Below are 14,182 nucleotides of genomic sequence, written 5' to 3'. Positions count from 1 at the left end.
CGCGAGCCCTCTCTCTCTCTCTCTCTCTCTCTCTCTCTCTCTCTCTCTCTCTCTCTCTCTCTCTCTCTCTCTCTCTTTCTCCGTCACTCAGTGAGGTGGAAAGTAACTAAATACATTTACTCAAGTACTGAGTAACTGTGACTTAAGTACAATTTTGAAGTACTAGTAGCTACTTTACTCGAATATTTCCATTTGATGCTACTTTATACTTCCATTCCGCTACATTTCAGAGGGAAATATTGTACTTTTACTCCACTACATTTATTTGACAGCTTTAGTTACTTTTCATACGAAGATTTGACACAATGCATAATAAAACAAGCTTTTAAAATACAACACATTATTAAAGATGAAACCAGTGGTTTCCAAACTTTTTGTCTTTTGACGTCTTACAAAAAGCAGTGTGTAGTCGAGTCACATTTCAGATGTCTATGAGTTGTTAACAGCTCCACCAAATAGTGATTTTTTCCTCTAAACTTCTCACATGGTTTCATTTCAATAAATGTTCAAAGGATCCAATATTTCACCAAAATCAAAGATTAGAGTAAAAGTCCAAAAACTGAAAACAGATTTGTGTATCAGAACTTTGTTTTTTCTTCTTTTCTCTCCCATTAATCATCTCACAACCCCTCAGATTTAGCTCTTGGCCCTTTGGAGGGACCCGACCCCTAGGTTGGGAACCACTGGACTAAACTAGCTAACTGTATATAAAGTAGTTGAAACTAGCTCCACCTCCAGCAGTTACAACAGTAACATGCTGCTCTAACACTGATGCTTCCATATTAATAATCTAATGATGTCATATATAATAATATATCAGTCAGAGGCACCAAACCACTACTTTTACTTAATACAGAGGTTTTCAAAGTGGGGGCTGGGTCTGCCCAGGGGGGCTCCAAACAGTTTTAGGGGAGGCTCAGTGAATGGAAGTGAAAAAATATTACATTAGTTATCAAAATGAGATCATATAGAATAACCTTGTGTGTGATTTGGTCAGAGATAGTTCAGAGATACAGCAGTTTTGGGGAATTTTACTGTTTTCCCCACTTTTCCATAGTCAGAAACTAATTAATACCTTAGGACAGACTTTTTATGTATTAGGTGTAGTCTGAAGTTATGTCAAACAGCAATATTAAGCTATCTTGGCTCAATTGTTGAGCTTTATCTGAGGGGAGGCCCACAGTCTCAGACTTTGAAAACCCCTGCTTTAATACATTTTTCTGCTAATACTTATGTACTTTTACTAAAGTGGGAATTTTTATGCAGGACTTTTACTCGTAATTTTTACATTGCTGTATTAGTACTTTTAGATCTGAATACCTCTTCCACCACTGGTGTTTGTCCTCCCGTCACATACACACACACCAAATAGCAAAGTCAAACAAAAGATTTTGTGGTTTTTATAATTATACTGTAGAGGAAAAAGTAGTCAAGAACTAGCATTCATTCCTTGTAATTTGTGAGTCTCCATCTTCATATTTAATTCACAACATTTAAGAGGCTAATATGTACTTTTTACTCCAGTAGATCCATTTCAAAGCTATGGTTAGCCTCCTTGTCACTTTGCGGATTAAGATTTTATACACAAAATCAATGATGAGTGCTACAACATACAATACGTTGCTGGTGATTAAAGGACAGGTTCACAATTTTTCAAGCCTGTCTTAAACAGTCAGGAGCCCAACAGTGAAAGATCCCCTTCAAATGTGCTTTCAATGTAAGTGATGGGGGCCAAAGTCCACAGTGTGTCCACACAGTCATTTTGTGCAAAAATGCATTTAAAAGTCTATCTGAAGCTTATATGAGGCGTCAGCAGTCTGAGTTAGTCATATCAAGTGGATATCTGCCACATTTACAGTCTTTAGCATGAAATTGCCTCTTTGTGTTTCCTCAGACAGTGTTTCCCTGTTGAGCTGTGGTGGAAGTAAAGTAACAAAAAGAGGAACTTTGGAACTAAAAAGACTGAAACGTTGAAAGATATCAACTTGCTTTGACTCATTTGGATGCTGAAGCTTCATATTAGCTTCAGATAAACTTTTAAATCCATTTTTGCACAGACGGAGGACTGTGAATTTTGTCCTCCATCGCTTACATTGCAAGTGCATTATGAAAGGATCTTCTAATGTTCAGTATGAACAGGAGGAATGATTACAGCAAGAACAGTTTTACATTAGCTCATGCTGGTTACACAATAATGCATCAGTATAAATAATTCAGTAATATGATATATTGTATAACAATATAACACATGGGACATCTTCCTGCATAATGCATAATTAGTTTTGTACTGTTGGTTGAGAGAAAAGAAGACATTTGAGGATTTCACCATGGGCTTTGAAAAAAAGGAATTGACAATTTTCCTTATTTTCTGACATTTTATAGACCAAACAACTAATCAAGGAAATAATTATTAATAAATTAATAAAAGGAAAATAATCGTCAGTTGCAGCCTTTAAGTAAATTTTGCTGGTAATACTTCTGCACTATTTTCAGATTTGTAATCAGAGCTTATACTCTCAAAGGTGTAATTTTACTGTGTTGTATAATTAATTTTACTGAAGTAAAGGAGCTGAATATTACTTACCACTAGGTATACTGTCCTTAAACTTACTTGCAGAAAGTCTCTTTTGACCTAAGGAGCTATGGGGGATTTACTGTCTATATTTGGGCATCTGTGACATAAGCTTGGCACCAGAACCAGGAAGCAGCCATGACAGCACCTCCAGACATTTATTTAATGAGGCAGTATTGTGGTTGAAGAAACGCCTACACACCAGACCAGTATCTCAATCCTGCCGCAAAAAGAAATCAATTCATCTCAGCGGAGCAACTCTACAAAGAAACTCCTGCATCTGTTGCATCTGTTGCCTGTTGAGGTGGATTTTATGGTTTCAAACTTTAGTCTGCTCTGTTGTTTCTAACTAAACATATAATGTGTTCAAACATGACAACTTGTCCACAAGTTCAGGATATTGAGAGACTTGACTTTGATTTCAAACCCACTGTGCAGGTGTACAGTACTGACACATGTAAAAATCAGTTTTATCACCAGCACATGTAGACAGTAGTGATGTTGCTGAAGTGGAATCGGTTTATCCAACTCTTCATCCAGCACTAAACTTCTGCCCCAGGCAGGATTCTGGTCAACTCACTCTCAGTTCAGTGAACCAAACTGTAAACAGAAACTGATTCATTTGATATTGATTCTTGCCAACACAGCAGTTGTGATGCTACAGTGCTTTGTGCCATAATCTAGAGTGACAGTTCAAAAGAATGACATAACTGATGCTAAACTACCATGGTAAATTAACCATTAGGGCCTAACTGTCAATTTTTTTGTTAGAGGTACCATGTGGAATTTCTGACCTCTAGTAGCGCTATGGAGCAATTTTTATGAGTGGGACCCCATTTAGTTTATCGTGTGCACGTGCACAAGGGTGAACGTACAAGCACGTGACGTGATTCATAGTTTCACACTATTCCAATGATCTACAGGTGGCTGTAACAGCCAAGAAATGCAGCAATGGGCCAGGAAAGGCAACGCTGCACTAGCGTTTAGCATTGCACTCCTAAAATATTGTTCAACCAAGATGGCCTTACTCCATTTTCAAACTTGTAGGTTTTCAGCTCCAACTGACACTTCCTCAAGTGACATCACTCGAGGCAATTTATTAAACTATGCACAGCTCTCTGTTTCTGCTGACCTGCAAACACGCTTTGATGTGAAATCACTGGAGTTCCCCTTTAATAAAATAGGCTTTGCAAATGTTTTGCAGGGAAAGAATTGCACCATGTTAGTTTGACCTCAAGGATACTCACAACGTGTATCGGTGAGTAAAACTCAAAAGTAAACATAACGTCTGTTTATTTACAAGAAAACTCCACCGGACAACAACACCCACTCAGCACCATATCTGGCAGTGCTGTAGTTTATTCACTTTTCAGTTAGTTAAAATATAAACCCAATCTGTGATTCACTGGCCATAAATAGTTAACTCATTAATTTTACTTCCACAACAGGATACAATAAACACTGAAACACTAGAGTATATAGTTGTCCACAGAACCATATAAACTGGACTGAACCACCCAAAGAGTGTTGATAAAAATGATATCTAGTTTTTGCTCCTCCCCCTAAAGGATGTGGCACTGGGCAAGACACCTAACTGAGATGCAGTAGTTCCTTAAACTCATGTTATTAGTTAATCTTTTCCATATGGGTGTTTGTGGTCAACACATAACTGCAAAATAAAGGAAATCATATATATAGTCAGTAGAGATTTATTAACAGTGTGTGTATAATGTGAACACATTGTCAGTGCTGAATGTAAACCAATACCCGCATAAGGTGTTAGAAAGTTGAGAATATGCAGTGAGTCTTAACTGTACACCAGTAAGCATACCTGCAAAGGCAGTACTTTGATACAAAAGATAGTATTTGTCACGTGGAAATACATTATCAATAAACATGAGTCAATTTGTTTGGAGACACAAACACAATCTGCTCAGCGTTTTTCAAAAAAGGGCCTAATGTTAATTCTCACACATTCTTGTGATTCAAACATCTTTTGAAGCTTTTTTCTGTCTGCAGTCACTGCTGCATGAAAAATCTCATGTTGCTTAACTTTATGGCTATTATGATACAAAACTGACCCAACAAAATCCAACAACAACAAAATCTGGTTAACAACTTTATTTGTTCCATATTAACAAAAATTCAAATATGAAGCTGGACTTCTGGGACATTATTTAACAGCAGGTGGAGGGGGTGGTCAGCATGATGGAAAACTCAATGGGCTGGTTCTGCAAAAAGAGAAGAGAAGAAAATGACATGTTTAATGACAACTTGATGTAATACATGCTGCCCAGCCAAGCATGAGCACCAAAAATCAACATTACTCAGTCTGGATAAAAGACTAAGCTGTGGTTGATGATAAACAAAATGAAAACATAAAAGTTATCCTGTAAAGCAAGAGTTTACCTCTCAACTGAAAACTGGACAGACACATTTAATCCCTTTATTCTAGCTGTAAAATGTGTCTTAGAAAACTCAGACTGATTTCACAGTGATGACAGGATTAGCTGTTAGTCAGTGACATCTAGAGGAAACACATGTAACTGCACAACATCTAACTGCTCATGTTCACTGCTGCAACTCCTCTCCACTAAACAAATCTGTGACTGAAGAATCACATAACAGATGAAGATAATGACTGATGGCTTACCTAATCACTCTAACACCTGTGTGTAAAATTTATATACTTATAATATATTTTCACCCTTCGACTAGACTAGATTGTAGACTGTGCATAAACTATCTCAAAGTACATAAGAGTAGAATACACAAACTTGGTGATACGACGAAAGCTACATTTTTTTGTCTCTTAAACTCGTCCAAATCTAGAGTGAATTTTAATCACAAGCATATTGCAGTTTTTTTTTGTTTTTTTTTAAATGTTTATTACTCAAGTGCAGTTCATGGAATCTCAAAAAAGATCTTAACCTGACACAACTAGGAAAATTCATTCATTCTTCAAAATTCAGACATTCATTTTGTCTGTAATCCAGGTAGTAATAATAATAATTTTATTTGTATAGCACCTCTCATACAAGAAATGCAGCTCAAAGGGCTTTACAACAAAAATTACATGACAAGGATATAAAAGAACGTAATAGCATGTAGAAAAAAAAACATTGATGTAACATAAGATGGAAAATAAAATTAAGAGTAAAATAGTACATGTGCAATATTGATAATATTCTCTATCATAGTTTTAGTAATATTTTATTATCTGTATAGTAATAACTACAGTATATATAATGACATAGTAAGGAATGCCTATTTAGCTAATCCAACAAATTAAATACCTAATAAATTGTCCACAATACACCCAGAGATCAGGGTCATTAAGAGGATACCACCATGGTATATGGCAAAATCTCTGATGTTTGACAAATTAATATAGTCTCACAGTAAATATATAATCATGATGCCCAACCCTAATTATATAAAATTGAAATTGGATTACAAAATGTTAGACTACTTACTGTCCTTCACAGCTTTCTTGCCTGGAATGGGAAAAAAACATAAATTATATTAATAATAATACATTTAATTTGTACCACACTTTTCAGTGCTATGGTGTTAATAACACAGAACACACAACATAAAGAAATTAATGAAAATTATTAGGCACATTAACCTCTACCATTGAGACACCGTGCATCAAAATATTTTTAAGTGACTCCAGCTGGAGCTGCTTACAGCTTCAGTGTTCAATGATGCAGAGTCATGGCATTTATTCAGCGATATGAAAGCCATTTTAATTCAAACCTGTGTTCAACTTTAGTATTCTTATATTGTATATAATATATATATATATATATATATATATATATATATATTGTACAATGAGGAGAGATGTTTGCTATATTTATTGGTGATGTTTGTAGATTTGTCCAACTCAGAGTGATTGCTTTTCAATCTATTCAAATCACTAAAGGTAATGCAACTACAATATAGGATCAAGAAGATGTTATACTGTGCAAAACCGACTTGTAAGACCAACTACATTGCTCCACATTTAGTTTACATGCATAAAGATTTTCAACATATTGTACAGATCAGTAAGACTTGAACTCACCTCCATAGGAAACTTTGTAGTACAGGTAGGTCATAATGCCAAGACCCACCCACATCTCTTGGTATGCCTTAGTGTAGTAAGGGCCCATCTTAGCCCACCAACCTGCAAACGCACGTCCAGCCATCTGTGGGAGAAGTTAACAACAAAGTCAATCAAGAACTCATGTACTTACAGTCAGCATAATGACATAACTTTAGTTATGTCATTGTGCTAACTGTATGACTGAAACATCAGAAGACCTTGTCCAAAGGGCCATGCAAGACTACGCCAAACTTCATTCACAAATGTACCAGTTTACTTATTTCTTGCTCCTGACAGAGCTATCTTAAGCTCGAATATTTAAGTAATGACAGTTCATACTTTTGGTGTTATGCATTTAATACGTTAGGATGCACTAATTTAGACTTGAGCTTAACTTAAGAAACGAGTTTTTTCATTCAGACAATTAACTGTTAACTATTCAACAAGAACATAACTTGGTTGCACCCAGAATGCTGCATTGACCCTCAGCTGTGTCAGGCCTAGCTAATGACTTTGGCTAGCGAGGAAATACTGATGAAAAGAGACGGTAACATTGCTCCACTTCTGTTTTTCTCAACTTTAAGTTTTAGTAGCATAAGAGACACTGTTTTTAATTGATGTGTGTTAAATTCGCCGATTTATCTTAAATGAAAATAACGGCTGATGCTAACGGCTAATGTTACTGCTAACATTATGAGCTCGAATCTACCTCTAAGTTAGCGTTAGCATGTCTAAGGGTCGGTTACACAATGGAGGAGAACATTTACAAGCAGTTATATATCTGATATCCACATTTCGTTCATTTAACTTGTCTAGTTATCTTATCAATAATTAGCCCCCGTCTAGCATATTAGCAACCTCCTCTGCTTTACAAGGGAATGCTAACGTTAGACTAGCCGTAGCAAGACGCCAGTTGGTGCATGAAACCACAGTAAGTATTAACTTAACTTTAACTACCCGTTGTGAGGAAACAACTAGGTTTCTGTTATGATTACAAAGACTTTGCTAAATGAGTGCAAACACTTTATCTTACCTTTTAGTTTGTCACGCTGCAGGAAGAAGGTCAACCTGGCCGCTGCTGCTAAACGTCAAAGTCGTGCGAGAGAAGCTTCTTCTGCTCTTCACTGTGTAGTTTTACTCTAATATTGCTGTTCGTAGCGCCACCGAGTGGAGGTACACGGTTAACAAGCTGAATTTATATATCTCTATCTACTGGCTCCACCTCGAGGATTCAACTAGAATTACAATATAGTCGACTGTAATCTTTTCTCATATAAATACATACAAAAATACTCATGTTCAGTAGTGGAACAAGTATTCAGATGCTTTACTGAAATAAAAATGTAAAATATACTTAATTGCAAGTAAAATTCCTACATTGAAAATCCTACTTAAGTAAAAGTACAAAAGTATATCAGCTTGTTGTAGTTAAAGTATTGCAGTAAAAGTAGTGGTTTGGTCCCTCTGACTGATATATTATTATATATGACATCATTAGATTATTAATACTGAAGCATCAGTGTTAGAGCAGCATGTTACTGTTGTAGCTGCTGGAGGTGGAGCTAGTTTCAACTACTTTATATACAGTTAGCTAGTTTAGTCCAGTGGTTCCCAACCTAGGGTTCAAGCCCCTCCAAAGGGTCGCCAGATAAATCTGAGGGGTTGTGAGATGATTAATGGGAGAAAAAACAAAGTTCTGATACACAAATCTGTTTTCAGTTTTTGGACTTTTTCTCTAATCTTTGATTTTTGGATCATTTGGACATTTATTGAAATGAAACCATGTGAGAAGTTTAGAGGGAAAAATCACTATTTGGTGGAGCTGTTAACAACTCATAGACATCTGAAATGTGACCCCGACTACACACTACTTTTTGTAAGACGTCAAAAGCCAAAAAGGTTGGAAACCACTGGTTTCATCTTTAACAATTTGTTGTATTTTAAAAGCTTGTTATATTATCCACTGTGTCAAATCTTCATCCGAAAAGTAACTAAAGCTGTCAAATAAATGTAGTGGAGTAGAAACTACAATATTTCCCCCTGAAGTGTGGTAGAGTGGAAGTATAAAGTAACATCAAATACAATACTTGAGTAAATGTATTCAGTTACTTTCCATCACTGCTCATTTTGGTTTTACATAAATACTGAAATCTGGGTTATTATGTAATATTGGCATATTAGAGGACTGTGACAGAGTTTGATGACTAACATACAGCAGCTGCTTGTGCTATCAAACCTGACAACAGTTTACTTTAATTTGTGACTTCATAATCTGTGTTCTCTGAAATCAGCTGAGAAAATGTGAAACATGAGAACCACCACCCCAACTCTAGCCCAACCCCCTCCCAACCCTCCCCAAATCACTTTCAATTTGAGTGAAACACTGTTGACATGGTGAAATTTGGCTGCTTTTTAAACTTGATGTTACTTTATGTTACACAGTTTTAAACTTTCCAGAGGAACAGATGAACCATCTTTCACAGTATCTTGTTCTGCTTTAAGGTCCCATTGCCATGACAGAGGTGAGAATGTGAGGTGAGGCTGCAGCTGCTATTGTTTGTGGCAGACTGTAGACTGTCCACCAACTCACCATAGTGAATAAACAAATAAAACACTGGCACTGAACTCAAGGGTAAAAATGTCACTGTGTTACATGATCTACTGTTGGTTCACCCACTTTCTCCACATTATGAAACCTACTGAGAAAAATAAAAGCAGAATTACATTTTTATCATGTGCTGTCTATTGCAGAGTCATGAGCTGGGATTACCACAGTAGGAACCTGAAACAGTATCACATGGATGCATCAAACCAAAAGTCTTTCCTAGTTTTTCATGTCTCCCAACTTTATATTACTGCAGTAGTGTAAAAGCCAAACAAAGAAAAGGAAGCCAGACAGTTCCTAGACAGCCCAGTCATAATATTTTGCTCCTGCATACAAAGATATGATTACTTTTAAGCCAAAAGGTACAAAGTTCATATCAGAGCCTGCAGGAGTGATTTCATCCTGTAGCAGGCGTGGGCGGGACTTTCCACTCTTATTTGACACTACACTCCAATAGAGAAGAGGCACCTTGTTTCAGTTATGAGGACCTAAAGGCCAAGTCCTATTTGAAGGGACTCGGTGAATCAACACTGCCAATATGAAAGGACACAGCTGAGGAGATTTACTATACACTTCTAATACTCTATTCTTCATTGTAATATGCACTAAAGTAGCTGTCTTCTGTGACTACAGCTCAGCTACAGGTATGTTAGAGATTTGTGACCAAGCCATCTGTTTTTGCATATGTATCTACATTATGGCAGTGTGTTACCGGCTCTCTCCATACTGCACTGTCTTTGTTTGAGTGTTTGCATGTGCGTACTTGTATCTTTGTGTGTGTGTGTGTGTGTGTGTGTGTGTGTGTGTGTGTGTGTGTGTGTCTGTGTGTGTCTGTGTATCTGTAGTAATGTTAGGGTGTGGATGGGTATGACTAATCATACAGTGGAGGCAGCTAACATTAATGTTTTGGGAAAGAAACTTTGACACTACAGAGTTCACTTGTTTTTCTTAATGGTGCTGTAGATTGATCCTTGGTAGATCATTTACTATTCATGTCTCCTGGATTTTTATGAGGTTGATTTTGAGCTACGCGTGGAGACCATATGGCTTCAGGTGGAGCAGAGGATGACGATGGAGGCATTCCATTGGACATTGACAATGTGCACATGCTCCTTCAAGGTCAGTCTATTCCTGTACTTTTATGGATGTTGTGACATGTGATGTGTTGCAGTGGGGAATCACAGTGGTCGTCAGTCTTTGAATTGTGTTGAGGAGATATTTCAATGTGTCTTGTATCACTCTGATATGACATATAATGTGTAACATTCATTTATGACCTAAAGAAGTGGCTAGAAAATGAAAACGGAAAAACATTACTATTCAGACTTTTAAGAAGTTAAAGGCAGTTCAGACCCCAGAAAGCATACAGTTACATACTCACAAGTCCTCAAATCTAAGTGTTTGGTGAGAGTGGAGGTTGTATATGTTTGTTGGTGAGTCCAGTCTTCCTTACACATAATGCCTCCTCACTTTAACAATTTGTATTCTGCTGTCTGGTTCGTGTGTGCTTCAGTTTCATTGTGCATATAAGACAACTTGTGATAAGACAACAAGCTTGTTAACAGGTATACCCTCAATCACACACACACACACACACACACACACACACACACACACTGTAAGAGGGCATCCTTGACACTGTAGTTCTTCAGATATTTAGATTTAGATAAAAGAGATTTTTGAAACTCTTTTTTATTTTCATTGCTTGTGAATTGTGTTACAATTACACAGTAGTATCATAAAATATTCCTTCAGAAGAGACAAAAATCTATTAATTGCTCCGCTTTATATTCTGAAATGGGAAACTCTTAAATTGTTTGGTCCACACCCCCAAGACTGCATGCAGTTCTGTCAGTTATTGACTGAATAATTTAATTTCCTGGTCAAATGGGGCTTTAATCACATGCATAATTGCAGTTATTGAATTGTTCTTGTTACTTCAGGAAGCATAATTAATGTATACTATATGTAATGATGGCCATAGTCATAAGAATTACCTTGAAATCCAGCATATTAATTGATTGGGCAAATATTTAGTCACTAAACATGCTGGTACTCCTAATTTTATCTCAAATATATCAGCTTTGAAAACTATGCATATCATGTCTTTATGAAAATGTACCTATTAGTTTAAGTGTTGCACCTTTTTAAGCAGTGCACATTTTAGAAAGGAAGAAAAACAAATTTCATGTAACATTGTAAGTAAGTGTTTTCTTTTAAATTTCATCTGTGATTAATGTCAGTTATGTCCTTACACATTTTTGGAGATAAGGATTGTATTGTGCAACAGGGATTATCTGACATAGGAAGTTTTGATTGTGCACCAAAAGAAACAAAGTGCCTGAACATGAAGGTACATGTAATTCACTTGGTAACCAAAGACTGATGACATTAAGCAAAGCATACAAAAAAAAAGATTTTTTTGTGTACAAAACATCATCTCACAACATGAAGTCATGCTGGCATTTTGTTTGTTTGTTTGTTTGTGAACTTCTGAAAAAGCTCCACGCTTGTAAAGTGATCTGAGAACTCTATCTCTATATCTATATATTTATCTTAGAATGTGCCTGAGAGCAGAAAGGTATTATTAATGTGATAAAGTCTCTCACTGCTGCACATGTTGGGTGGAGTCGAGTGATTAAAAAGCTCAGGAGTTTCCTGGCTTTGCAGGCTCTCAAACAAACAGCAGAGTCAGAGTCAGACTCACAGCCAAATCTGATATCAAGTGTGAGCTCATGAATCGGAAAGTGACTGGGTGCTTTTCTGACTGCCTCAGACCAACCTCTGAGGTCCTTTATTTACTAAACATTCAATAATAAAAAAGTCTCAACACATTTATTTGTAATTATAGTCTTGTTTGGTGGCAGGAACAGACACTTAGATGTGTAATCTTGCAGCACAAACCCAGAATACTTAAAGTGTAGAACAGCATTGCACACAGATACAGACAGTAGTGGTTCAGTGTTTGTAAAAGCAACTTTTTTGTGTTGGACACTATCATTCATATATATATTATATATTCATATATATATATATTTATAAACAATTACATTTTAGCCAGAGAACATTTCAGCCACTTATTTTTACAAGTGATGAGTATATACATTTGACACCAAAATTATTCATGTGTTTCTAGGAAATCATTCTCTTCATTTGTCCTATGCAAACACTTTACTCTTTTACTGGAAACACTTTTTAAGCTAAATCTCAACAATCTGACTACATTTCCAAGCTACTTGCACATTTCTATAAGCCTCCTGTCACTTCCATATTGACATGGAAAGTCGTTATAATGTTATATATAGATTCATGTTTTGGCAACAGAAGCTTAAGATCCGGTCCAGTACCTCTGGAAATCCATGTGCACCCCAAACTCCTAAGTGTACATGCGTATGTGTCTGTCTGGGAGTTCATTATGGCTGTGAATGTGTCTCTGTGTATATTTGCTGTGTGTGTGTGTGGGTGTGGGTGCTTCAGTATCTATGTCTGTCACTGTCTTGTAGCCAGATCCCGGCCGATAGCCTTACTTTGCTTAAAGAGCAACCCATTCACTCTGAGGTCAGCCAGTGGGAGAGAAGACACATATATGTTGTTTGAGTTATGTCTTTACTCCTTATACATGGGTTTATTGACTATTGTTTATAACCATGGAGTGTCGAGAACTTCTTCAGGCCTCTAATGTCGGTGAGTAGCTTTTGCTGTAGCTCAAATCTGAGTTCCCACTGCTATAATGACATTTTTGGATTATTATGGAATTAACAGATAAAGTATTCAACAAAGACAGTCACACAATACACAGGTCACATCTTAGGAATGTGCTGCTATATCTGATGAAGTGTTTGTGCATTTGTTCCATTAGTGGTTTGCAGTCCAGTTTGAAATGAAACCGTACAAACTGACACATTATAAGAAAAATTAAAGTTGTAGGTCAGATTCTTTGCCAATTTCCAAAAGAAAGTGAGTGGAACTTCTGTATAAATCATTCTCTATGTCTGCATCATATAGCATAATGGTGGTAAAAACTGTTTGCAAAACATAACTGCATCCAGGTGACCACACCAACATGAGAAGCGATAAATGGACTTTCACATAAAGAAAAACTGAGATGCAACTCATTAATTCATTACTGCATGTACCTACAGCACATGCTACTGTCAAACTGAGGGTTATGCCTTTATTATAGGGACAGTGGAGAGATGACAGGAATTGAAGGGAGAGAGTGATGAGGGGTGACATGCAACAAGAGACCGCAGGTGGATTTGAACTATGGATGTTGTGGTTATATGGCATGCGTCTTAAGGCCACAGGGGCATGCCATGCTGTCACACTGTTTAACAGGAGCTTCCAAAATCCAAAGGAAATCATCAGTTTTTAATTCTAATTTGTGTTTTTGTGTTACAGTAATCAGTTTGATTGTCTAGTACTTCAATGCTGTATTAATTTCAGAGATCAGAAACCACTAAATTTACACATCTTGTATGTCTATAAATGACAGTTCTTTCTGTTTCCCTAACAGTGGAGCAAGAACAGATTCAGAAAAGGACATTCACCAACTGGATAAATGCTCAACTCTCTAAGGTATGCTGGATTATCATATTTCTGTGCGGTGCTTATAGAATAAAATGAACATGATCTTTGATGTATTTAGGGATGGAAACAAGAAACTACAGCCACCTCATTTCAAGGACAAATCGCATATAGCTATAAATTTGTAAAGATAAAACAGCTGCTGGAGCAGTTTTAACACTCAAATTTGGTAGCATCAAACAAACAATTTAACTAATTAAAGGACCTGCTCTGTCAAAGATAAGATAACATGTAACTGTCTCTTGCGTGTATCACATGGCTTTCCTGTCATTTCAAATGCTCTGCCTGCTGACCTTTTACTTTCATGTTTGAGGCTGAACATAAT

General features: G+C 36.6%; 2 protein-coding genes across 2 annotated transcripts in view; one reads left to right on the top strand and one right to left on the bottom strand.

The window, feature by feature from the left end:
- Window positions 1–4,678: 4,678 nt before the first annotated feature.
- Window positions 4,679–7,852, bottom strand: atp5mj (ATP synthase membrane subunit j). The gene is made up of 4 exons (XM_067573368.1): window positions 7,699–7,852; window positions 6,645–6,768; window positions 6,049–6,069; window positions 4,679–4,803 (listed from the first exon to the last, which is right to left on the bottom strand). Exons 2-4 carry the CDS (start codon window positions 6,766–6,768, stop codon window positions 4,790–4,792), a joined length of 159 nt encoding a protein of 52 aa, XP_067429469.1. The 5' UTR covers window positions 7,699–7,852; the 3' UTR covers window positions 4,679–4,789.
- Window positions 7,853–9,739: 1,887 nt separating this feature from the next.
- LOC137169912 (nesprin-2-like) overlaps window positions 9,740–14,182 on the top strand; it is a 90,004-nt gene continuing 85,561 nt past the window's right edge. The window contains exons 1-3 of the mRNA XM_067573340.1: window positions 9,740–9,914; window positions 10,285–10,389; window positions 13,787–13,848. Of these exons, the coding sequence (XP_067429441.1) occupies window positions 10,314–10,389; window positions 13,787–13,848 (138 nt within the window). The 5' untranslated portion in view covers window positions 9,740–9,914; window positions 10,285–10,313. The remainder of the gene's footprint in view (window positions 9,915–10,284; window positions 10,390–13,786; window positions 13,849–14,182) is intronic.

This window comes from Thunnus thynnus, chromosome 18, assembly GCF_963924715.1.
Source record: "Thunnus thynnus chromosome 18, fThuThy2.1, whole genome shotgun sequence".
NCBI classification, from domain to species: domain Eukaryota; kingdom Metazoa; phylum Chordata; class Actinopteri; order Scombriformes; family Scombridae; genus Thunnus; species Thunnus thynnus.
Note: the sequence above shows the minus strand (reverse complement) of the source record. Positions and strands in the feature narration are given on the sequence as shown.

What these genes read in the sequence shown, in the direction of transcription:
- atp5mj (XM_067573368.1), bottom strand. Translation starts at nt 6,768, where the DNA reads ATGGCTGGACGTGCGTTTGCAGGTTGGTGGGCTAAGATGGGCCCTTAC. An exon ending in CTACAAAGTTTCCTATGGAG is followed by an intron (nt 6,070 to 6,644) that starts GTGAGTTCAAGT and finishes TTCCCATTCCAG; the next exon opens with GCAAGAAAGCTGTGAAGGAC.